At 38.8% G+C, this 26,963-nt stretch overlaps 1 protein-coding gene across 11 annotated transcripts in view; it reads right to left on the reverse strand.

Annotated features, from left to right (window-relative positions):
* The window catches only part of LOC133570882 (inositol 1,4,5-trisphosphate-gated calcium channel ITPR1), a 185,612-nt gene that overhangs the window by 11,056 nt on the left and 147,593 nt on the right, over positions 1-26,963 (reverse strand). For all 11 annotated transcript variants that reach the window (XR_009810255.1, XM_061923669.1, XM_061923664.1 and 8 more), the window contains 6 exons: positions 20,754-20,929; positions 17,733-17,897; positions 17,191-17,380; positions 17,011-17,103; positions 5,580-5,719; positions 2,514-2,679 (listed from right to left, as the gene is read on the reverse strand). Coding sequence is in view for 10 of the 11 variants with exons in the window: in XM_061923669.1 (XP_061779653.1) it covers positions 2,514-2,679; positions 5,580-5,719; positions 17,011-17,103; positions 17,191-17,380; positions 17,733-17,897; positions 20,754-20,929 (930 nt within the window). In the remaining variant the exon portion in view is untranslated. The remainder of the gene's footprint in view (positions 1-2,513; positions 2,680-5,579; positions 5,720-17,010; positions 17,104-17,190; positions 17,381-17,732; positions 17,898-20,753; positions 20,930-26,963) is intronic.

Genomic DNA, 26,963 nt, shown 5'->3' on the forward strand with positions numbered 1-26,963 from the left:
TCTGTTTTGTTGTCATATAAAAGTGGTTTCAGTGTCATAACTTGGATTTGAACGTTGCCAACTCATGCTTCCTGTCACAGTCCCTTCATCGTCTTGTATCACTACTTTGGTCAAGGATAAATACTTTTTTTTATTTATTCATGTATTATTAATCAGTGTGCTTTTTTTTGTAAATCTGCGAGTAATTTCCTGTTTACAGTTTTTTTTAATGAAAGGAATCATATTTTTACTAAGATTATTATTTTTTATGTTTTCATCTTTGAAAGGAAGCATATTCTTCCTTGAATTATTAGAACTATTTAAGTAAACAAATATACATGTGTGTATATTTATTTAAGTGTATATACTGTATATCTATCAGTGTGTGTATATATATATATATGCGTGTTTGTGTGTATATATATATATATATATGTGTATACATACACATATATATATACACACACGTATACACACTTATACTGTATATATACATTTATACACACACATATATACGGTATATACACACACACACACACACACATATATATATATATATATATATATATATATATATATATATATATATATATATATATATATATATATATATATATATATATATATATATATAGTAATAGAGTAATTTCCTGTCTACAGTTTTTTAATGAAAGGAAGCATATTTTTACTAGGATTATTATTTTTTTATGTTTTCATTTATGAAAGGAAGCATATTCTTCCTTGAATTATTAGAACTATTTAAGTTTAAATAATAAATATATATATAATATATATACACATATATACAAATATATATATACGCATTTATGTATATATATATCCAGCCATCCATTTTCTACTGCTTGTCCCGTTCGGGGTCGCGGGGGGTGCTGTAGCCTATCTCAGCTGCATTCGGGCGGTAGGCGGGGTACACCCTGGACAAGTCGCCACCTCATCGCAGGGCCAACACAGATAGACAGACAACATTCACACACACATTCACACGCTAGGGCCAATTTAGTGTTGCCAATAAATATATATATATATATATATATATATATATATATATATATATATATATATATATATATATATATACATATATATACATATATATATATATATACACACACACACACACACACACACACACACACACACATATATATATATATATATATATATATATATATATATATATATATATATATACATATACATATCTGTGCTGTAAAAATTGTTTGTTCTGTTAAAGGAGAACTGCACCTTTTTGGGGGACGGGGGGGATTGTGTCGTTCACAATCTTTATGAAAGACATGACGACGGATGCATTTTTTTAAATGCATTCTGAATCGTAAATGATTGTGATCAATAGTCTGCTTACAATGGAGCATATGGAAGCCGTTCGATTCTGCCTATATATATATATATATATATATATATATATATATATATATATATATATATATATATATATATATATACACACACACACACACACTTATATAGGGCAGCGTTATCGTGCAAATAATACTACACAAAAGTTCAATGCTTTTTCGTGCAATTGAATAAGCAGAATTGAATAAGCAGTTTTCTCTACACTTTTGACGGGCACTGTACATGTTACAACTAATACAGGAGTGTCAAAAGTGCGGCCCACAGTTTGTGTGTTTTTGGCCAGCGGACATTGTAGAAAAGAAGGGAAAAATCTAACAACAAAAACAGACGAAATAAGAAAAACATTAAATGTTTTTATAATAATAACAAATAGTATCAAATAGGTAGGGTTTATAATTATCAACAGTTTTTTTTTTATAGCATTTTTACAAAATTAAAATCATAAATAAATTCTTGAATTTTTGCAGTTTGTAGCCCTAGATTGAAAAAGTTTGGACACCCCGATCTAATACAATTAACATTCATGCAGTGTGAGGTGACATACAGTCAAGCAACGTGTAATACAGAAAAGGGTCCAGTACATTTGTATACACTTGTGTATTTAGTGTGCACTATGTATGTGCATAGTTGGTAATAGTTGTGTGATTATTATTTCTCCTTTGTAGTTTTTGAAAGTGTTCATAGTGCTTTTATTACGTTTTACTTTTTTTTTTACTGTATGGAAAATCTGTACCACAACTAAATAATTTCAATATTGTGGGAAAAATAAAGGCTATCCTATCCTATTTAAAGGATATTTTTGTAATTGTTATTGCTTCATTAGATCCAGGAGACATTAAGAAGCTTCTTGTAGCTACTGAGATCCCAGATCACCAGTTTAGAAGTGTGACGCGCAGCAGCTTGAGAAAAACAAAGAAGGCACATTTTAAAACCTGCTGAGCAAACTTCAGCAAAATGAATAGCTTTATAACTCCTACGGTGGCTGAGCAAGCAGAGTCTGGGGTTAACAGAAAGTGCAAGAACCCTGCACGAGACCATAAGCCATTCACTCTTAAGCCTTGGCGGAGGTCTGCACTCTATTGTTTTGCAGGTTTTTGAAGCACATACAGTCATCACTTATGTTCCAAGGGTCTCACCACAGATGAAGCAGGTGGTCTTCAGGACTTCTTCTTTCTTCTGTTTTTCGCTTCTCAGGTCGGCAAAGGTGTCAATGATGACACCAAAAATGAGGTTGAGAACAATGATGATGACCATGAAGAAGAACAGCAGGTCGTAAATGACTCTGGCTGCAAACAATGGCTCCTGTTAGAAGAGCAAAAACAAAGTTGAATGGAATATGCTGATCTTGCTTGTTTTGCTAGCTCGTAATGTGAATTTGTGATCAAGATTGTGTTTTTTCAACAGTTTGACCCAAAAGACGAATCTTTACGTAAGCAAGATAGTGAAGTTGACCTTATTTGTTATGACTGCTGAAACACAAGCGCTAAGATGTAACCAGCCAGATGCTACAGGTAATCTCTAAAGACCCACGCTGGCAAAATGTCATTAAACAAATGGTTTTCTGTTTACTCTATGCACGTAACCTCTGTGGCCGCAACATTAGGTACATTTTGTTTGACCCCCTTCTAATTCTGTGACTTCTTTTCGGCCAAGTACTAACTTTACAAACATTTTGTATTTCCCAAAGTTTTTTGCCAAAATGTAAAGTCCATGCGAACAAACCTCAATGGCTTCCTGACTTTCTATATTGTCTTTGAAAACGGTTTTGTCTGGATTGTTTGTAAAATAAAGACTGAAAAAAACCTCCAAAAAGTGCAATATTGATGTGCTGTTGACGAACAATCCATGTTTTCCTTTGCTAAGTTACACAAGGTCTGTATGTGTATATATATATATATATATATATATATATATAGTATATATATATATATATATATATATAGTATATATATATATATATATACATATACATATACATATATACATATACTGTATATTTATATATACACATTTATATATAAATATATGTGTATACTGTATACACAATACATACGGTATATAGATAAATATAAATATACATATTTACACATATATAAATAAAAAAAAAAAATAAATAAATAAATAAATAAATTAAAAAAAAAAAAATATATATATATATATATATATATATATATATATATATATATATATGGGGACAAGAGGTAGAAAATGGATGAATATATATACACATATATACTGTATATATAATTGAGGTTTCTGTGGTTTATCCGTTATACAGTGCTCAATACCGGGGTAGAGCGGAATGTACATTAGGTCAGGAAAAAACACAGAGGCTATTTCAGGGAAACCTGCAAAACAGGCTTGTAGGGATGAAATATAGCCTCTGTGTGTTTTTCCCTGACCAAATGTGTATATACCGTATTTTCCGCACTATAAGGCGCACCTAAAAACCACAAATTTTCTCAAAAGCTGACAGTGCGCCTTATAACCCGGTGCGCTTTATATATGGATAAATATTAAGATTCATTTTCATAAAGTTTCGGTCTCGCAACTTCGGTAAACAGCCGCCATCTTTTTTCCCGGTAGAACAGGAAGCGCTTCTTCTTCTACGCAAGCAACCGCCAAGGTAAGCACCCGCCCCCATAGAACAGGAAGCGCTTCTTCTTCTACTGTAAGCAACCACCCGCCCGCGTAGAAGAAGAAAAAGCGCGCGGATATTACCGTTTCATTTCCTTTGTGTGTTTACATCTGTAAAGACCACAAAATGGCTCCTACTAAGCGACAGGTATCCGGTTCATGAAAAGACGCAATCTCTCCATCCGCACACGGATTACTATTTCACAGCAACTGATATTCCTGTGAACCGCACTGTGGATACAACGGGAGCACGTACGGTGAATATTCGCACCACAGGGAATGAGAAGTCATCCTTCACTGTGGTTCTAGCTTGCCATGCTAATGGCCAGAAACTTCCACTCATGGTGATATTCAAAAGGAAGACCTTGCCAAAAGAGACCTTTCCAGCCGGCGTCATCATAAAAGCTAACTCGAAGGGATGGATGAAGAAAAGATGAGCGAGTGGTTAAGGTAAGTTTAAGTTTACGCGAAGAGGCCGGGTGGCTTTTTTCACGCAGCTCTGTCCATGTTGATATACGATTCCATGCGCGCCCACATCACGCTGGTTTTAATATATTATTAAAGTTTGACTGACCTATCTGACTGTTTTTTTGACATTCCTTTAGCGCAGTTAGATGCGGCTTACAACACGGGGCGGCTTATAGGTGGACAAAGTTTTGAAATATGCCGTTCATTGAAGGCGCGGCTTATAACCCAGGGCGCCTTATGGTGCGGAAAATACGGTATATGTTTATAAATATATATATATACACACACACACAATACATATAACGCTTTCTTATTCAATTGAATAAGCAGTTGTCTCTAAACTTTTGACGGGCACAATACATGTTACAACTAATACATGAGTGTCCAAAGTGCGGCCTGCAGTTTTGCAGTTTGTATGTTTTTGACCAGCGGACATTGCAGTAAAAAAGGAAATAAAATGTATTAAAAATCTAACAAAAAAAGACAAAATAAGATTAAAATGTTGCACTAGTAACAAATAACAAAAAGGTAAGGTTTTATTTAAAAAAAAATGTTTTTTTTAGCCTTTTTACAAAATTAAAACCATGTATAAATTATTTTATGTTGCAGTTTGCAATCCTAGGTAGAAAAAGTTCGGACACATGTTTAAGAATGGCATTATTACTGTGGTTGTATTTTGCAGTGCTATATAACTGCACTGCTAAGGTAGTGGTCCAACAATATACACATCTCAGTTTGATGCCGTGCAGTTCTAAAGCACAGCAAACTATGAACATAACTACTTTGACAATGTTCTGCTATTCATTTGATGTGCAGGTGTACCTAATGCTGTACTTTTTAGGAAAAGTAAGCTTCAACCTCGCAACCCTGCTATTCAGCAACACTTTATGACTACATTGTATGATTACATGAGTACTTTTTCACGTCCTCTTTTGAGTACGAATTCAGAGGAAATTTGTCTTGCGGTTTTATTTCAACAGCTGCAAGGAAACACAAATCAACACCCCTCTAGGGTTTTGAAGCGAGAGCTATTTTAGATCTTGATGTTTTTAAAGCCAGGTCACAAGACACGCACACGCACAGTCTTAAAAACACACCTCTTTGGAAGGCTTGCGGAGAACATCGCCTACACCCCCACCGCTCCTCAAGCCATGACTCAGGACAGTGACGATACACATTAGTAACGAGTCACACGTTCGCTCCATGTCGCTGTCCTCAGCATCGTTACTGTTCACACCTAAGAAAAGCACAAAGGATAGTAGAATAACAATAAAAAGGGACTGTTAATGAATGATATCGCTAAGAGAAAGTTCTTAAGGTGCTACATTTTTAAAATGTGCTACAATAAGTCCCCTATATCTTCTATAGAAACTAAAAATCTATTCATTTTAAATTGTTTAATACAATGTATTTAAATTGTTTAATACAATGATTATATATATATATTATTAGGAAGTCCTGTGGGGAGTGCTCAGAGAGTACGGGGTATCGGACTGTCTGATTGTGGCAGTCCGCTCCCTGTATGATCAGTGCCAGAGCTTGGTCCGCATTGCCGGTAGTAAGTCGGACACGTTTCCAGTGAGGGTTGGACTCCGCCAAGGCTGCCCTTTGTCACCGATTCTGTTCATAACTTTTATGGACAGAATTTCTAGGCGCAGTCAAGGCGTTGAGGGGATCTGGTTTGGTGGCTGCAGGATTAGGTCTCTGCTTTTTGCAGATGATGTGGTCCTGATGGCTTCATCTGACCAGGATCTTCAGCTCTCACTGGATCGGTTCGCAACTGAGTGTGAAGCAACTGGGATGAGAATCAGCACCTCCATGTCCGAGTCCATGGTTCTCGCCCGGAAAAGGGTGGAGCGCCATCTCCGGGTTGGGGAGGAGATCTTGCCCCAAGTGGAGGAGTTCAAGTACCTCGGAGTCTTGTTCACGAGTGAGGGAAGAGTGGATCGTGAGATCGACAGGCGGATCGGTGCGGCGTCTTCAGTAATGCGGACGCTGTATCGATCCGTTGTGGTGAAGAAGGAGCTGAGCCGGAAGGCAAAGCTCTCAATTTACCGGTCGATCTACGTTCCCATCCTCACCTATGGTCATGAGCTTTGGGTTATGACCGAAAGGACAAGATCACGGGTACAAGCGGCCGAAATGAGTTTCCTCCGCCGGGTGGCGGGGCTCTCCCTTAGAGATAGGGTGAGAAGCTCTGCCATCCGGGAGGAGCTCAAAGTAAAGCCGCTGCTCCTCCACATCGAGAGGAGCCAGATGAGGTGGTTCGGGCATCTGGTCAGGATGCCACCCGAACGCCTCCCTAGGGAGGTGTTTAGGGCACGTCCGACCGGTAGGAGGCCGCGGGGAAGACCCAGGACACGTTGGGAAGACTATGTCTCCCGGCTGGCCTGGGAACGCCTCGGGGTCCCACAGGAAGAGCTGGACGAAGTGCTGGGGAGAGGGAAGTCTGGGCTTCCCTGCTTAGGCTGCTGCCCCCGCGACCCGACCTCGGATAAGCGGAAGAAGATGGATGGATGGATGGATGGATGGATAATACAATGACCATAAAAATTATGAAAAGTCTTTGAATACGCAATACTTACTTGTATTACTTACTATGTACTTTTTAGTCCTTTCAGTAAATATTTGCTGTATTTTTGGCCATAGTTTTTGTTGTGCTACTGTATTATACATGATTTTTACAAAGAAGGATTATTTTATGTTAAATTTTAAAATGCCATTGACAATTCTTTCATAAGTGCACGGTGCACCGACAGTTATTCGACAATACCCCAAAGATAAACAGGACAATAAAAGTCCTTCATTTTTCAAAGGGCAATTTTTGTAATCATTTCTTATTTTTACTTTTGTTGCTCAAATCTTTTGCCCTAAACCAGTGGTTCTCAAACTTTTTTCATCGAGTACCACCTCAGAAAAAAACTTACCACCACACCACGTACCACCATAATGACCAACATTAAAATACAGCAGCGTAGTAGGCCTAAGTATTCAATAAAAACAAGTAAGAGTTTTTTTTTTGACAAGTATATTTAATATTTTTGACACTAACATTACACACAAGTTGAACAGTAACACTGTGTTTAAATATAGGAACAAAAAAACACTGCACTTTAATATAGTGATTTTTTGGCGTACCAATATATGGGGTACACGTTTGAGAATATTTGCCCCAAACAGAAATACCAAACATGTATTTTTCTTATTTTAAACTTTTGAAGGCCTATTTTTCAAATGGTGTCAGTTAGTGTAAGTATGGATGACATTAGTTATTTTTACTCATTTAAATGTGTGACATTGTCTAATCAAAAGGCCTCCAAAAGGGTTAGGATTTTTTTTTTTAAAGACATTGCATGTTTGATATTTTTGTTTAAAGTACCAGTAGAGTGAAAAAACAAGTATATTGAAGCTATGATCATATATATCTGATTTATGACACCTAAAGACTTCCAACGTTTGCAAATAAATAGATATGATCAAAATAGTATCAATTTCACAGAGATTCCGAAGCAATTTTGAGAAATAATGAGGAAGCCTGTCATGTGATCCATGACTTAGCATTAAGAACCAAAGATTCCTTCCCCATCAACATCAATGCTAATCGAGCAGACTTTGTGCAAACTAACAACGATTACTTTGGGAAACATTATGATCCAGGAACTTATATTTTTGAGCCCGAACACAAAGAGGACGAGTAATAAGTTTTAGAAGCCGACTGCTAATCGGCAGATGCAGCTTTTTTGTGACAGCAGCAATCGCAGCATTGCTAGGCGCTAAACATACAAACTGCCGACCAACGGGACGCTCACATAATCCCGTTTGGACGAAGATTCAATAGCATGCCTCGCTAAGGGTTAAAAAAAAGTTCCTGTATGAAGCATCTTTTGGGGTCTTTTTCGCCATCTCGCGGGAATGTGAAAATCGACCAGCCTCTCGGACCATGGCCACATTTGTCTACTACCAGGTGAGAGATGCAGGAATTGTAATCTACAATTTACTTTTAGCAAGTTTGAGAGAAAGTAGAAGCAGCACTGCTATCAATGTGCCGCTAAAATAGTCTGTATATGATGGCACTTGTAACAACAATATCACTCATATTTGGTTAATTTTAAGGTCATGTCATGTAAATCGATGATTACGTTTTAAAGAGAGTTTAATGGGCGCAAACAATTTACTTAATTGTTAGCTATTTATTTACGATTTCGAATACAAAAAAAAGGCCAAGAACATGTGTTCTTGTCTTACATAAGGATTGTGAATGATAAACAGCACATGTTTTTCCAATTGTTGTGTATTTCCAGTATGACTGATCTGATAATATGGTTAAGTGTTACTTCGGTGACGTAGAATCTACGGAAATTGCCTAAGATAATGGGAGCAGAATATAAAAAATTGCCGACTGAATTTAAGGCATTTAGTGATGTTTAGACGGTGTTTTCGCATACTTTGCGGACTGAAAATACAAGTGGATATGGTTTAATGGATACAATGAAACACAATTAAGCATATACACTAAAGTCAACTTGTTTTTCTACTCTACTGGTACTTTAAGACTGAAGTTTATTAAGAAATTTGAAGAAAAAAGTAAAAAAAAAAAATAATAATAATAATCTAAAATGTTTAACACCCTTAAAAAACTAAGGACTTAAAAAGCATGCAATATTTACAAAACAAAATTAGATAAATGTTGAAAAACGACATTATACAGCGAGAGCTGAAGTCACTTTTGGTGTATGCTTCCGTTTCCTTAAACAATAACGACAACATTCTTGTTTGCAGGAATAAGCATTTAACATGTCAATGTGTAACATTTTTGTTCACATCCTGAAGGCAAGAAGTCAAAACAATATTGAACTGGAATGTGCCGAGCAAATAACAATGGTGCAGAGTTTATCTAAATTGATAAAGTTTACAGGTCAAAAACTTGAATTTGAGTACACGGTCATATGGACACATGAAGATCTGCTGATTGTGACGTTTTTTTTCTAAGGAAAATACTAGTTTGACACAATTATGCAGTTCTGTACAGATCAATGCTTCAAAATGTGTCTCGATACATTCATCTGGTTAGTTGGTCACCTGCAAGGGTGTCTATGGTCACATTTTAATTTTAATAGTACACATCTTCTCAACTCTGAGGTTGTTTTCGCAAACAGCCAAAAATTAAATTTTTTTGCAGAGAAGTGCACAAGTTCATGTCACATGGCAGTCACGGAGTTCAAATGTGAGTTGTCATGTCAAAAAGGCATGTGACAGTGGATGTAGAAGGGTCAGTGTGTCTCTTCAACACACACAAACTAGTTTGCTCCATATTTACAATAGCTAATAAAATGGTATCTTTTTTTGCTGATTTGCAAGCTTCCTGACTAATACATAAACAACACAACAGGTCTGTGCTGTAAAAATTATTTGTTCTGTTAAAGGAGAACTGCACCTTTTTGGGAGGCGGGAGGGGGGGGGAATTTTGCATGTCGTTCACAATCTTTATGAAAGACATGACGACGGATGCATTTTTTTAAATGCATTCTGAATAGTAAATGATTGTGATCAAAAGTCTGCTTACAATGGCGCATATGGAAGCCGTTCGATTCTGCCTATAGAGCCCCTAAAAAACATCCTAACACCTCCATTAAGGTTTTATATACATGATGTAAGTATATATGTAATGTAGATAAAACATCACTTACTCTACAACATGAGCGTCAAACTCTGGCCCGTGGGCCAGATTTGGCCCGCCGTGTAATTTCACTTGGCCCTTGAGGCGATATCAAATTAACACTAGAGCTGGCCCGCCGATTATATACAGCGGTGGTGCCGCGGTAACACCGGATTCACCGCTAATTGTCATACTTGCCAACCCTCCCGGGAGACTCCCAAATTTCAGTGCCCCTCCCGAAAATCGTCACGTTCGCTTTTCATCCAGTCCAACGAGTGCTGGCCCAGTCACATAATATGTGCGGCTTCTGCACGCACACACAAGTGAATGAATACTTGATCAACAGTGATACAGGTTACACTGAGGGTGGCCGTATAAACAACTTTAACACTGTTAGAAATATATACGCCACACTGTGAACCCACACCAAACAAGAATGACAAACACATTTCGGGAGAACATCCGCACCGTAACACAACATAAACACAACAGAACAAATACCCAGAATCCTTTGCAGCACTAACTCTTCCGGGACGCTACAAGGTGTGTGTGTGGGGAGGGGAGGGGGGGGGTTTGGTGGTAGCGGGCGTGTATTTTGTAGCGTCCCGGAAGAGTTAGTACTGCATTCACGTGTGTGTGCGTACAGAAGTCGCACATATCTTGTGACTTTGCGGGCACGTTGTTAGAATGGATGAAAAGCGGATGTGACGACAGCTCGTAGAGGACGTTAAAGGCAGTGCCTTTAAGGCACGCCCCCAAGACTGTGGTCCGGGTGGACTATGAGATATAATGACTGATGAACACCTTCGTTCGATAATGAAGGTTGCCTCAGCTCAAAGCCTGAGCCCCGACATTAATGAACTAGCATCCAAGAAAAGATGGCAGGTATCTGGCTTGGGCACATCAGATTAGATCAGTGTGTTGCAAACTGAGCAGTTTAAAGTCCTGAATGGTTGGTTTATTCATTGTTATTTTATTTTCAAATGTATTAGCCTGTGGAAAAAGTTAATGTTGATATTTACCTGAGAAGGCTGCAAATAGAAAAGAGGTATTCAAATTTGATTTAAATTGGATTTGACATGCCATTGATATTTTTTAATTATTATTATTATTATTTGAAACTGGATTTTGCATGTCACTATAAAGTTATATAAGCCTTGCTTGTTCAATATTCAATGCAAAACTTGTTTGGGTGCCTATTAAAAGGTTAATTTGTTCAACCTTGGCCCGCGGCTTTGTTCAGTTTTAAATTTTGGCCCACTCTGTATTTGAGTTTGACACCCCTGCTCTACAAGGTTTGCTGACTGCTAGGATGTTCATATATTCCCATTTAGACAAAGAATTACTTATAATCCTCGCAAGGAAAAGGGGGAACGAAGCGTATTTTCGTGTCGTTCACGCCAATGCCGGGTCTAAATTGGCTCTCAAAGTGTACAAACTTGTCGAAATACGTCCTTGTCCTTCTATTATCCAGGTGAGAGGCATGATTTATGATCTGAATAACGTTTGATGAGCAAGGAAACGAGGAAGCAGCTGATCAGCCGATGATGTCAACATTGGCACACAAGCTTGTGATCACAGCGCCGCTATAAATAGTTTGTCTGCGTTAGCGTTTATAATGACAATATCACTAATACTTGGTCAATATTAGTGAATTCTGTTTATATAGCGCTTTTCTTTAGTGACTCAAAGCGCTTCACATAGTGAAACCCATTATTTAAGTTACATTTAAACCAGTGTGGGTGGCACTGGGAGCAGGTGGGTAAAGTACCACAAGCGAGGATCGATAGTGCAAGCGGGGATCGAACATGGAACCAAGTTGCTGGCACGTCTGCTCTACCATACGAGCAACGCCGGTTGGTATATTCAAGTCACGAAATGTAATTGGAGTATTTTTGGATGTTTTTTTTATTGGGTTTTATGGGGGAAATAGAGGACCTCCCATTGGCTCTGCTGAAAGCGGACATTTATTTACATTAATTTAGGAATTTGAATGCATTAAAAAAAAAAATGTTGTCGAGTCTTTCATAATGATTGTAAAATGAAAGGCAACATTCCAAAAAAAATGTAGTTCCCCTTTAAGGCTTTTAAGTACCGTATTTTTCGGACTATAAGTCGCAGTTTTTTTCATAGTTTGGCCGGGGGTGCGACGCATACTTCGGAGCGACTTATGTGTGAAATTATTAACACATTACCGTAAAATATCAAATAATATTATTTATCTCATTCGCGTGAGAGCCGAAGCAAATGGCAGCAATCGTCACACACACGTCAGCAATCGTCACTCACACGTCAACCAATAAGAATTTGGCGGGGGCGGGTCATAGCAGAAGTGCATTGTGGGTCATTGGTTGCTAACTGCTATATGCTATATGCTACTGCCGTAGCTATTAAAATGGATCACATCAACATTGGCGGTAACTTATAAAAACTGAGAAGGACTGAACAAAAATGGCACCGAAAAGGAAATCATATACTGCAGATTACAAGCTGGACGTAGTGAAATATGCAGCAGAGAATGGCAATCGAGCAGCAGAAAGAAAGGACATACCACAGGCGACACCGGGGAGGAAGATTTCATGGGATTTAGCGATTGGGAGTGACAGATTGTTTGGTAAACGTATAGCATGTTCTATTTGTTATAGTTATTTGAATGATTCTTACCATAATATGTTACGTTAACATACCAGGCACATTCTCAGTTGGTTATTTATGCGTCATATAACGTACACTTATTCAGCCTGTTGTTCACTATTCTTTATTTATTTTAATTTGCCTTTCAAATGTCTATCTTGGTGTTGGATTTTATCAAATAAATTTCTCCCAAAAATGCGACTTATACTCCAGTGCGACGTATATATGTTTTTTCCTTCTTTATTGTGCATTTTCGGTCGGTGCGACGTATACTCCGGAGCGACTTATAGTTCGAAAAATACGGGACTTCAAAAGTACAAAACCCAAAACCACTGTAGTAGGCACGTTGTGTAAATCGTAAATAAAAACAGAATACAATGATTTGCAAATCCTTCTTAACTTATATTCAATTGAATAGACTGCAAAGACAATATATTTATTGTTCGAACTAAGAAAATTATAATTTTTTTTGCAAATAGTTATTAACTTAGAATTTATTGGCAGCAACACATTGCAAAAAAGTTTGCACAGGGGCGTTTTTACCACTGTGTTACATGGCCTTTCTTTTTAGCAACACTCAGTAAACGTTTGGGAACTGAGGAGACCAATTTTTGAAGCTTTTCAGGTGGAATTCTTTCCCATTCTTGCTTGATGTACAGCTTAAGTTGTTCAACAGTCCGGGGGTCTCCGTTGTGGTATTTTAGGCTTCATAATGCGCCACACATTTTCAATGGGAGACAGGTCTGGACTACATGCAGGCCAGTATAGTACCCGCACTCTTTTACTACGAAGCCATGCTGTTGTAACACATGCAGAATGAGGCTTGGCATCGTCTTGCTGAAATAAGCAGGGGCGTCCATGAAAAATACGTTGCTTGGATGGCTACATATGTTGCTCCAAAACCTGTATGTATCTTTCAGCATTAATGGTGCCTTCACAGATGTGTAAGTTACCCATGCCTTGGGCACTAATATACCCCCATACCATCACAGATGCTGGCTTTTGAACTTTGCCCCGATAACAGTCCGGATGGTTCTTTTCCTCTTCGGTCTGGAGGACACGACGTCCACAGTTTTCCAAAAACAATTTGAAATGTGGACTCGTCAGACCACAGAACACTTTTCCACTTTGCATCAGTCCATCTTAAATGAGCTCGGGCCCAGCATAGCCGGTGGCATTTCTGGGTGTTGTTGCAGTGATTTCTCCAGCTTCTCTGAACCTTTTGATGATATTACGGGCCGTAGATGGTGAAATCCTTAAATTCCTTGCAATAGCTGGTCGAGAAATGTTGTTCTTAAACTGTTCGACTATTTGCTCACGCATTTGTTCACAAAGTGGTGACCCTCGCCCCATCCTTGTTTGTGAATGACTGAGCATTTCATGGAAGCTGCTTTTATACCCAACAACATTAAATTGAGCTACAGCTGCATGAACAATATACGACAAATCATCTCAAACCACAACAAAACAATTGCAAATGAGCCGTCGGCCCTCAGACAGAGCGACTCCAAAACCAACAAAGGATGTAATTGCCGAAAGAAACCTGATTGCCCTCTCAACGGGGGGTGCTTACAAACATCAGTTGTCTACCAATCTAAGGTAATACGCAAGGACATTAACACATCCGACACATATGTAGGATTAACCGAGGGAGAATTCAAAACCAGATGGAACAATCACAAGGCTTCTTTCAGGAACAAAAACCTGCGAAATACCACAGAACTCAGCAAACACTTTTGGGAACTCAAAGACAATAATGTTGAATATTCAATAACATGGCAAATTCTTGCATCCAGCACACCTTACAATAGTGGTAATAAAAGATGCAACCTATGCTTGAAAGAGAAACTGTTTATTATTTACCGTCCAGACCTGTCATCCCTCAACAAGCGCAGCGAAATTGTAACAACATGCCGCCATAGACGGAAACACCTCCTAGGTAACACATGAGCCAATCACCACGCCCCTAGGCCAGCCTGTACCCACCCACTCTGTGCCCTATATAAACCATGGTATGCGAATGCTCCCATTAAAATCTCCTGACGATTGAGGGTACCCCCCCCTCATGAAACAGGCCTGTAGAGATGAAATAGTCTTGTGATTTTTTTCCCACACATACATATATATATATATATATATATATATATATATATACTGTGTGTGTGTATATATATATATATACATATATATATATATATATATATATATATATATATATATATATGTATATATATATATATATATATATATATATATATATATATATATATCTTACAATACAAAAGCTTACATTACAATAAACATATGTTTCCTATTGCACTCAAAGAAAAATTTTAGATGGTTAAAAAATAAGAGGCATTACCAAATGTGTTAGGCTTTTCTTGTTGCACTCAAAGAACAATTTACAATTCTCCATATCACATATAGACTGCCACAATCAAGGATTAGGTTACAATAAAATAAAAAGCTTTTTTGACATTATATTCAATAATTCAGGATTTATGGTTGCCACTCCTGGTCTGTGCTTTAAGAAAAATACAGTTATTAGTAAATACGAAAAACAAAACTATGGATAAAGTACACAGATAAGCCATGTGCAAAAATTGTTAAAAATAAAACACAAATTGTAGGAATTTGTTATAAAATTCAGTCATTTAACTTGCATTAGTTGACGCTATATGGGCGGTTTTAACTTTGCTAATATTTGGCATCAAGGCAAGCAGCTGTGTGGGAGTCTACGTATGTACAATTATGTATCTACAAGTTATGTATCTACATGTTCACAGCAGGGTTGCTGGTTAACTTATGAGAGTAGCGTATGTGTGTTTGATAGAATGTCAACGTGTTGGCTGATTGAGGTGAGTGGGCAAGTAAAGAAAGAGAGAGATAGCATGTGCACTGTGCAGTAGAGTGATGAACGGGTCCGCTTATGTCGTGCAAAACTAATAATGAAGCGATTGTCACAAATCTGCGGCCTCGTCATTCTGACCTGAAAGAGGAGCTTAGCAGACCCATTGCCGGGTAAAATGAAGGGTGTTACCCAAGACGAAAACATCGGCCCTGGAGGGAACATCTGCCCTGTGCTCCTCGACTACGGTCTGCACTGGAGCCGAACAGCAGGACAGGTGTAATAACTAAATTATTACCTGTCACTCTTTATAATTCCTTGTGCAGATCTGAATGCTTCTATATTTAAATGTTTATCTAAGTTTGAAGCAAAGGTGGTAATAGTAATCGGCACATTTGGCGAGGCGTGCTTTAAAAGCAGAACTTGCAGCGTGGTGCCTCCCTGTTTATAGCGTCACCTTTATCGTTAGTTTCCAAGCGCAAATACCTTCATATTGCACTTCACGCACCCTCTTTATTAACTAATAGAATTGCCGTTTTTTGCTATTCTTCCTCTCCAAGATGTTATTGCTTGTATGTGATTTTTGTGTGCGTTTTGACACACTCAACATCATGCACCTCGGCTCTGTAGTCACCACCGCACAGCAACATGTGGATGAAAAAACTGTACCGGTATTTTTCAAAAGCATTATAGTACCGTTTCCAATTAATCAGTACCGGTATACCGTACAACCATAATATATACATTTATATACATTATAGTGTCTTCAAAGTGTGCAGTTATTTACTAAAATTGGGACTTTTGTCGAGGCTAGAACCAATCATTCACGTTTACATTGATTCTTATGGGGAACTCTGCTTCACTACATGAACATTGAGGTTTACGAACCATGCTCAGAAACCAATTGGGTTTGTAAATCAAGCTTCCGCTGTACTTGAAATCCTAAACAGCACAGATGAAAAATTTTAAGTCACAAACGTAACTTAAACGAACGGCATTTTAATATTGGAATTGTCAAGAGGGACACATTTACATAGGTGAACACAGCATAACATTCCACATGCAACTGAAAAAGTTGTGGTTTTTATTTATTTTTTATTTTTTAATTATTTGTATTTATCAAAAAAATAAGTAAATAAGTAAATACAATAAATAATTATAAATAAAAGCTGTGATTGGTTATATTTGTAACTTCTGCCTGCGATATATAATTAGATATGGTTGGATTAATCATCTAGTTTTTCTTCAGGGGAAAAAAAGTACTTGACGCAAACTATGACAAAAATGATTCATCATCCAAGTTCACACTGATAAATACCAAACCGAGACGATGGCAGACCGTCACCCCTCTACCACCAACACTTACCCTCACTGCCGCAGAAAGTATTACCTTCATGCATGCTCGCTGCAGTGCAGTTTTCATCGACTCCAGCCTGACACATTCTTGTAGGTAAAAACTCGCTGACTATACTGCCTCCGTTTTCTGCACAGAAGACACAATCGGGAGCCAATAAACAAACATCCTTGGTGCCATTCTGTGGACGGTTCGAAGACAACAGCCTGCACTCACTCAAAGTTGCGTTGGGGATGCGGTCTACTTCCAGGATGAAGTCATCTTTGAAGAAAATATAGCCAACGATGGAGAACAAGTAGACCAGGATGAGCGCAAGCACGGCGGTCAGCACGATGGAGCGGCCGTTGCGAGTCACGCTTTTGATGACGTTCAGCAAAGTCTCTTCTCGGTACACCAAGTCAAACAGCTACAAAGGCAAAATACATGAAATGCAAGTCTTTGGAATGTTTTCAGTTCTTTGATATTTTCTGTCTGGCACCCAGAGAGACAAGCGGTACAAAATGGATGGAAGGATGGATTTTTGCGACAATGGTCACCTAAAACACAAAGTCAGCAATAACACCATTAAACTGTCTACCACATAAGGAAACATTTGGCCTGTCACTGATAAAAATAACAACTAAACCATGCTCTTTCGCACATGGTTCTACTCAAATGTCTGTCTTTAATCTTTCAAATGTTATGCGAGTCAGTGCTTATCTTGAAAAGTAAATCTAAGATCCCAGTATGCATAGATATAAAGCGTGCATTTCTCTTACCAACAGACTGTAGAAGAAGACGTGGACAAACACCCCCATACTGCAGATGAGCAGGTAGGTGAAGTGGTAGAGGAACTCAAAGTCCATCACCATGGCTTTGTAGCCGCGACTGAAAGTGCCGCGGTTTCCCAGAAAACTTATTAGGAAGATCATTTTATTGCACACCTGGAAAATAGAAACAGTATCTTTTGTGATAAGACTAAATGACCACACAGCTACAGTACGAGTTTTTTAAAGGGCTGTTTTTAATTTTTAACAGGGAAGCAATATGGTCAATTTTAGTTAGTTAGCAACATAATTCAAGAGCTGTTTAAAGAGCTGATAAACCCCTAGAAGTGTTTATCTAATTCATGGAGAATTTAATAGTTAATCATAGAACTGGTACCCAATGTTATTTAAAAAAAAGTATAAATTTTGAATGGAGAATCGATTCTGAATCGCATAGTTGCACCCAGGAATCGAATTGAATCAATTGTGTGGTGCCCAAAGGTTCACAGCCCTAATTTCTACTCTGTTACCTTATGTTAACATTATGAGGCAGAACTTCTCTGTGTGTGTATGCTAACGGTCCCGCCTCCACCCACAGAGATTAAGACAGTGCATGACTGACAACAGGGTTCACTCCATTTATTTAATTCCGCTCTCAAACAAAAGCAACATAACTTAAAAAGTTATTGGTGGATATTAATGAAACTTTAAAGAAATGTCAGAAATGGGATAAGGAACAAGGGATTTGATTTTGGGGGGCTGATTGGGATTAAGGACTGGATTCATGATTTTTAAAGATAATCTTTTACTATTAGGAGACAGGGCCTGGCTGAGGTCTGCGCTCTCCGAGTCCTTATTTAGTTTAAAAATAATACATCTAGTCACTTTTTGTGATTAGTACCACATGTATACTCTGCAGTGACAAAAAAAGAACATACTCTCATTCAAAATAATTGAAGGAGAGACAATTATTGAGCGGCTTATTTGCATTTTTTCCATAGGGTTGCCATAACAATTTTAAGACTAAACTCCTCATAGCGATATTTTCCTAACTGGTTTAATATTATTATTATTATATTATTTTTTAGTTATTATTAGTATTAATTCAATAAATATAGTTAGAACAGTGGAATTGCATAGTAATATTTCACACCATATTAAAGCATTTGAGTTGGTAAATGGCTTTAAAATGACCTTTTAAGGGCAAAAATAAGCTTTTGGAATTTAGGGGAAAGCTTTATCTGACTGTCATCAAAATGCTTGTTATTAATCACTTCGTGGCTTGATGTGTTACATTTGAGCACAGAGTTACAAAAGTACCTACAGTATTTAGGACATTTAAAATGTTGGTGACAGGACGGGTTCTAATACTTAAGTCATCAGATTGACTTTGAAACTAACATAACAGTGTGTTCACATTGTACTGTTTGGTTCGGTTAAAATAACTTGTACAGTTTGGTTGATGAAGTGCACGATTATCCAATCCCTAGTATGCACCAAACAAGCTAACACCACTTGAAAGATGGGTCTAGGTCAGGGGTGTCAAACTAATTTTAGATTGGGGGCCACATGGAGAAAAATCTACTCCCAAGTGGGCCGGACTGGTAAAATCACGGCACGATAACTTAAAAGTAAAGACAACTTCAGATTGTTTTCTTAGTTTAAAAATAGAACTAGCACATTCTGAAAATGTACTAGTAAAATTAATAATAGTATTTTACCTTTATTTGTCGTTATTTATACTTTCTGAATAAATTATGTGATAATGTTCATCGGTCAACTCATTGGTGTTAATTTTCAATCCATCAAAATAAAAAAATAATATAAAAATCTAATTACAGGATGTTATTTATGTAGTTTGCTCATTTTCCTTGACTGGTGCACTAACATCATGTGGTTTATTTGTTCTACATATGTATTATAAGATACAAAGAATTGCTATTGCGACATCTAGTGGACACATTTAGAACAACAGTTTCTTTCATTTAAAAATTTTGGCTCATTTTTATACTTAGCAAACTCCTCCAACGGGCCGGATAAAACCTGTTTGTGGGCTGGGCCGTACATTTGAAACCCCTGGTCTAGGTCCACTTGCAAGAGAACTCTAACAAATATGTAAATTTAAAAAATTGTTAAAACTCACAAATCTGATCTGCTCTCTCCGTCTGTGTGTGAGACAACAGACTTTAAAAGTGTATTTTAGAAACTTTTTGGGAACTTTAAGATGGTAAGTATATTATTCAGCAAACAGCATTTTGGTCTGGGATATTTGAGTTACATTATGTAATATGCCATGATAGCTGTCCAATCAAGTCCCCACTGTATATTTACTGCTTATGCACAACAATGTAAAGAGTTAATGAAAGAGTATGCAGTCCTGCATCGTTTCAAACGAAAATTAACATAAATCAAAACAAGTTATTGTTTTATTACGGCACTGTATTTCTAAAGTTTATGTGGTTTAACTAACAGTCATGGAAGCAGAGAGATAAAGATGTGCGTTTTTAAAGTTTGTGTGTGTGTCAGTTAATAAAGAAAATATCTGGAAAAACTATAGTGAGCGAAGGGGGCGGTGTCACACTCTCTAGGGTCCAGTGACGCACTTCACACCTCATAACACCGCCAAGCACTGCAAGCAAGGACCATAGGCAACACCGCAGGCAGACTACTTTGCCAAATGGGCATGAGTGTTAGTTCAAAGGAGAACATGGGGTAGTGTTTAAGCGTTTCTAGATGGAAAAACATTGTTTACATTTTTAGACTGTATAGGTTGTGTATTTACTATGAGACCGTGTTGATATTGTTTAAGGTCATAGCGGCCCTTGCTAATGCTTTCACACCTACTCCACACAGAAACACATTTTTGGAATGTGGGAACGACAGAACACAAGCTTAAGGAGAACATACATCATGTGGCCCCTGGGCTGAATAAGCCGTAAACTATTAGAAATAGAAAAGCTCATCTGTCCGCTTTGCTTGACAACAATCAAAGTAGCTGAGAGGAAAAACAATTCATGGAGGCAGGCGACTCACATTGAAGGCGCCCAGAAGGAAGAGGGTGGGCTCCAGGCCAACTGAGAAGATGAGACGGAGGATAGTGACGATCACGAGGGCTCGGACACCCAGCGGTTGGGGCATGATGATCACGATAATGAGTGTTGCCAGGACTGCCATCCAAAGCAGAGCAGACAGGTGGGAATCCAACATACCTGTCAGGTGATTTATACCAACTGGTTTAATACACAGGGTCTCAACTCGGGGTGTCACAGTATATGTATTGCAAACGTGGCTGCCGATTTGCATTAATTCACATTTGTACACCGGTGTGGGCTGCAGTGGAGACAAGATGGGTGAAGTGTCTTGCCTAAGGGCACAATAGTTCTGGATGAGTTTGTGTTTTTTAAAATTTGTATTTAAATTTAATTTAATAAATCTGTTAAGGTATAGCAAATCAGTTTTGCATTTTGTTCCCTTAATGTAACCAAAATGAACTGAAGCGTTACCTTAAAGGGCAACTGCACTTTTTATGGAATTTTGTCAATCATTCACATTCCTTATGTGAGACTAGAATACATGTTTTTTTTTTAATGCATTCTAACTCATAAATACATACTACCATAGAGTTCAACAATGGAGGTAGTGGGATTTGCTATCCAATACATATTATCTAGACCAAAGGTGCCCAAAGTAGCTCGTTGAGATATGTTGTTCTTAAACTGTTCGACTATTTGCTCACGCATTTGTTTACAAAGTGGTGACCCTCGTCCCATCCTTGTTTGTGAATGACTGAGCATTTCATGGAAGCTGCTTTTATACCCAATCATGGTACCCACCTGTTCCCAATTAGCCTGTTCACCTGTGGGATGTTCCAAATAAGTGTTTGATAAACATTCCTCAACTTTCTCAGTCTTTTTTTGCCACTTGTGCCAGCTTTGCCATCCGGTTTGGTGGCTGCAGGATTAGGTCTCTGCTTTTTGCAGATGATGCGGACCTGATGGCTTCATCTGGCCAGGATCTTCAGCTCTCACTGGATCGGTGCGCAGCCGAGTGTGAAGCGACTGGGATGAGAATCAGCACCTCCAAGTCCGAGTCCATGGTTCTTGCCCGGAAAAGGGTGGAGTGCCATCTCCGGGTTGGGGAGGAGATCTTGCCCCAAGTGGAGGAGTTCAAGTACCTCGGAGTCTTGTTCACAAGAGAGGGAAGAGTGGATCGTGAGATCGACAGGCGGATCGGTGCGGCGTCTTCAGTAATGCGGACGCTGTATCGATCCGTTGTGGTGAAGAAGGAGCTGAGCCGGAAGGCAAAGCTCTCAATTTACCAGTCAATCTACGTTCCCATCCTCACCTATGGTCATGAGCTTTGGGTTATGACCGAAAGGACAAGATCACGGGTACAAGCGGCCAAAATGAGTTTCCTCCACCGGGTGGCAGGGCTCTCCCTTAGAGATGGGGTGAGAAGCTCTGTCATCCGGGGGGAGCTCAAAGCAAAGCCGCTGCTCCTCCACATCGAGAGGAGCCAGATGAGGTGGTTCGGGCATCTGGTCAGGATGCCACCCAAACGCCTCCCTAGGGAGGTGTTTAGGGCACGTCCGACCGGTAGGAGGCCACGGGGAAGACCCAGGACACGTTGGGAAGACTATGTCTACCGGCTGGCCTGGGAACGCCTCGGGATCCCCCGGGAAAAGCTGGACGAAGTGGCTGGGGAGAGTGAAGTCTGGGCTTCTCTGCTTAGGCTGCCGCCCCCGCGACCCGATCTCAGATAAGCAGAGGAGGATGGATGGATGGGTGCCAGCTTTTTTGAAACATGTTGCAGGCATCAAATTCCAAATGAGCTAATATTTGTAAAAAAAAACAAAGTTTACCAGTTCGAACGCTAAGTATCTTGTCTTTGCAATCTATTCAATTGATTATAGGTTGAAAAGGATTTGAACATCATTGTGTTCTGTTTTTATTTACAATTTACACATTGTGCCAACTTCACTCGTTTTGGGTTTTGTAGATCAAAATTATAGGTCTTGTTTAAAACTAAATTTTTCAATTTTACAATGACGATGCAGTTTCAAACTTGTGCGGGTCAACAGTTCAATACAGCCTCGACCTCGCATTCAGGCCTCATGGTCGTCATTAGCGGGACTCTGAACTTGAGTCGCTTGCATAACACCCAAAAGTAGTTGACATACATATTGTGTACATGTTCTGGAGCGTGCGGGCTGAGCGGCAGGGAGAGGAAGACCTGCCACGTCGCCACATAAAACTCCTCAAGGGTTTCATGTGGCGACGTGTCATTCGGAAGAAAACCCTCACCACAAGCCTAAAAAGCAAGGTCACACCCAAGCTGATGCCTCTGCACCGTCACAGCTATCATTTTTTTAATTTGTTTTATTACATCAATATAATAATGTGACTGTCGCAGCCAGCAAAGCCTGCAAAAAGAAAATGATCAAGAAATAAGGGAAGAACTTGAAATGATTAAAAATGTAAAAAACTGAGCGTGGTCAAGAAGCCTTTCCTCTCTTCCTCCCTCGCCTCTCTCGCTCGCCTTCTCTTTCTCTAGTTCTCTCTCTCTCTCTCTCTCTCTCTCTCTCTCTCTCTCTCTCTCTCTCTCTCTCTCTCTCTCTCTCTCTCTCTCTCTCTCTCTCTCTCTCTCTCTCTCTCTCTCTCTCTCTCTCTCTCTCTCTCTCTCTCTCTCTCTCTCTCTCTCTCTCTCCACCTCCCCACCCCTGTAGAGATCCTATGACAGGTGCCACTTACATAACAGCCGCCTCTAAAAATACTTTCAGCTGAAAGATTCATGAACAGGGAGAAACACGCAGCGTCGGAGATTTGGCGTACAGAAAGAAGAACGTTTTTGCGTACGCTGTTCGTGTGACTGCCTAATACTTTTCCTTAAATGTGCTTGGGGTTCCTTGGGTTCAAGGCGTCAGCTAAATCGTCTGTGAAGAATGTGGCAGGCGTGTGGTGTTTGTGCGCATGTGCGAGTCTAAGTCAGGCATGCATGGATGTACAGTATGTATGCATGGGGGCAGAACATACTGACCTAGATGTCTTGCTCCTATAACCCTCATTCTATAGCCCTGTGTAAAGGAGGACTGTGTGTGTGTGTGTGTGTGTGTGTGTGTGTGTGTGTGTGTGCTGGGTGTTTAGTCCCAAGTGCTATAAAACTGCCCATTACAGCCGACCAAAGGTATGTTGCCATTTCACGTGACGCTGTGTGCGGCGGGGAAAACACAGTCAGACATTACTCATGCTCAGCACTCACTTTGAACCGTGATCAAAACAAGCAAAATACTCAATCCAGCATTCACAGCTCCAAAGATGACTCAAAGTACACTGGAAACTAACAGGCTAGTCTGTGTGCAAAGGGTGCGTCTCAAACAAAGACGGGGTCATTCTCAGGTCCTGCTCCTTAATCCCGATCAGGTGATCAAGTCAGCAGATCAGAACTTTACGGGAAAAAGAGATCAGTGGGTCAATTGACACAGTCAATTCCTCGCAGTCGTTCTGTGTGGTTACACTGTGATTTCAGAACAGATCATTTTTTTAATTCTGCGTTTCCCACACATGAATTTTTTTTGTGGTAGACCGCCACAAATAGGTTTGGAGCTAGCTAGTAGGAGTTATACATGTTTATGCCGGTTGTTAAGGAGAAGACTCTTATTGCGAAACCTTTTACTTAGAATGTGTTTCTGACACTTCTGGTTTTGCTTATGTTATGATGACCGCTTTCTAGCATTGCAAGACATATATTTGAAGCATTGTTGGCTGGTGTTTGTGATGTTTTTTTTGCTGTGCTGACATCATCATAGTAGAAATGCACACAAACAACATTTTGGTTAAAAAAATAACCCACTTTTAACCCAACTGCTGGTTCAGAAAAGGACAAACCCCTTATTTGAGTTACTTTTGTGTTGAATTATTTGACCAAAAAGTTGAGTTATGATAACTTAATGTTGGGGGTTTCCCAACCAAACTATTGGGTTGAATTATTTAACCCAAAAGTTGAGTTATGCTAACTAAATGTTGGTTGATTCATAACCCAACTATTGGGTCAAATTTATTTAAAACAAAAGCTGAGTTATACTCACTACAATGTTGGGTTATTCCAAACCCAACTATTGGGTTGCGCAATTTAGTGCTCCTTGACCCAATAGTAGGTTAAAAATTATACATTTTAATGCTAGTTTGTCCTACTCCTTCCCAACTACTGATCAAAAGTGTTCTTATTCCATTAAAATATACTCAAAAGCAAGATATGAGTGACATTTTTTTTTTACAAGAATTGCCGTGTATGGTAATAGGAGTTCTATACAGCATGCTCAAATATTTTCATGTACATGAGATGTGTGATTGTAAATAATGTTAATGAGATAAATCCTTAACAAAATTCCCTTCAAGAAAAAAGTACCGTTTTAATAAAGAAAGCCTTTTACCCAAAAATGTGTTACTCATTGAAAAACAACCCAAAAATGGTTCATAGTTTTGAAATCCCAGAAATTGAGTTAAAGCAATATCCATATAACCCAAAAAAAGGGATTGCTCTTCATAAAAATAACTCGAAAATTTAACCCAACGCTCGCAACTCATAAATTGGGTTATCAAAACAACCCAGCATTTTTGTGTGTGACAGCTGTGTTTATTATTAAGCCCTCTAGTCACCTTTACACTCGCTTCAGTTGAGTGTGATCTACTGTAGATTACAGCATTCACCAGTAGCTCAGAGGATTGTCCGAGCGTCATTGCTATGGCCACTAAACCACGATCATGACGTAAAAAATAGTTTGTCACATCCTGGGTAATTCTTCTCAGTAAGAACTGGGATTCCATGTGCTGGAACCACGGTGTAAGTTGTTCTACAAAAACTTGGTCGACGTATGCATGTTCGAAATAAACTGAAACTGAACTGAACAGTCGCAGCTACGCTCATTAGCTTTGTTGTTAGCGTTCCGTGTTGTTAGCATTGTGTGTCCTCTGTTGTCATTCCACATTGCCCTAGCCAAAGCTGTGTTATTGATGTCATAGACGAAATGCATTAAGGGAATTGTCTCCACTTTTGCCAGACAGCTGTTAATAGCTGATAGTTAAAAGCAGTCTTATTAGGCAGATGTGCTGCGCTGACTCCAATGCTACATCCTGCTGTTGTCTTTTGGTATCGCTCACATCAAAGTCTCACCAATGTAAAGTTGTGTTATTGATGAGGCAGGGGGCGGAGATGAAGTCCATCAAAAAATTCTGCATTATGGATATCTTTATCGATCACCACAACATAATGATATAAAAAAAGACAAATACTGCACTGTTTTACACATATTACATAAACAAAACTTCATTTAACCCTTAATTGTGTACAATATGCATCAAAATAGTACAAAAAAATACTAAATGTAGTGAAGCTACCATGTTTGAAACGCAATTTAGGGAAGGACAGCTGTATTTACATTCCATTGACCGTATATGTATATAAGATGCAGACATTGAGTTTATTTCATTTAATGACAGAAACAATAATACCGTACTAAGATTTTGTACTTTTGTATTTCTTATACTAAACATTTGTCTTGCACAATGACCACAGGTAAAGTGCAACCCTGTAGAAAACACTGTTATTTATTAATTTTCTACAACATTTGTCCTTGTTGGGGTCACGGATGAGTTGAATGAGTTGGAGCCTATCCCAACTGACTTTTGGTGAGAAAGCACACTGTGGGCCACAGGACATGTATAGACAAAACCATTGACTCTCACATTCACACCTACGGACAATATAGAGTTCAAATTACCTATATTTGCATGTGTTTGGGATGTGGGAGGAAGTCGGTGTACACGCAGACTTCACACAGATATGCCCCAATGAAGATTCAAACCCTCAATCTCCTGACTGTGAGACCGACATGCTAACCACCAGACCACCCATTTTTCTTATTCTGTTAGTAAATCTCGAATAAAGCTCTTAACAACAACAGTGAATTTTCAGCATAGTTTGTCACTGCAAGACACACCTTATAATGCAGGAGCATACTGCAGCAGAGAAAACATGCCAAAAAGCAGCTGTCCTTCCTGTTTTGCAGTATTGAGCATATAACCTCATTTTGACCCTGGTTTGCGGTCAAAAAGTGAATTTAAAAAGCTTCTCTAAATTTGTATTGCAGTATTGCAGCAACACAACTCATTTTACTACACGCTTTCTCATGAAGCCACATTCACACTTGTCATGTGTTGGTTCGTTTGTTCATAATGTCGACGAAAC

This window comes from Nerophis lumbriciformis, linkage group LG28, assembly GCF_033978685.3.
Source record: "Nerophis lumbriciformis linkage group LG28, RoL_Nlum_v2.1, whole genome shotgun sequence".
In the NCBI taxonomy this organism is placed as follows: Eukaryota; Metazoa; Chordata; class Actinopteri; order Syngnathiformes; family Syngnathidae; genus Nerophis; species Nerophis lumbriciformis.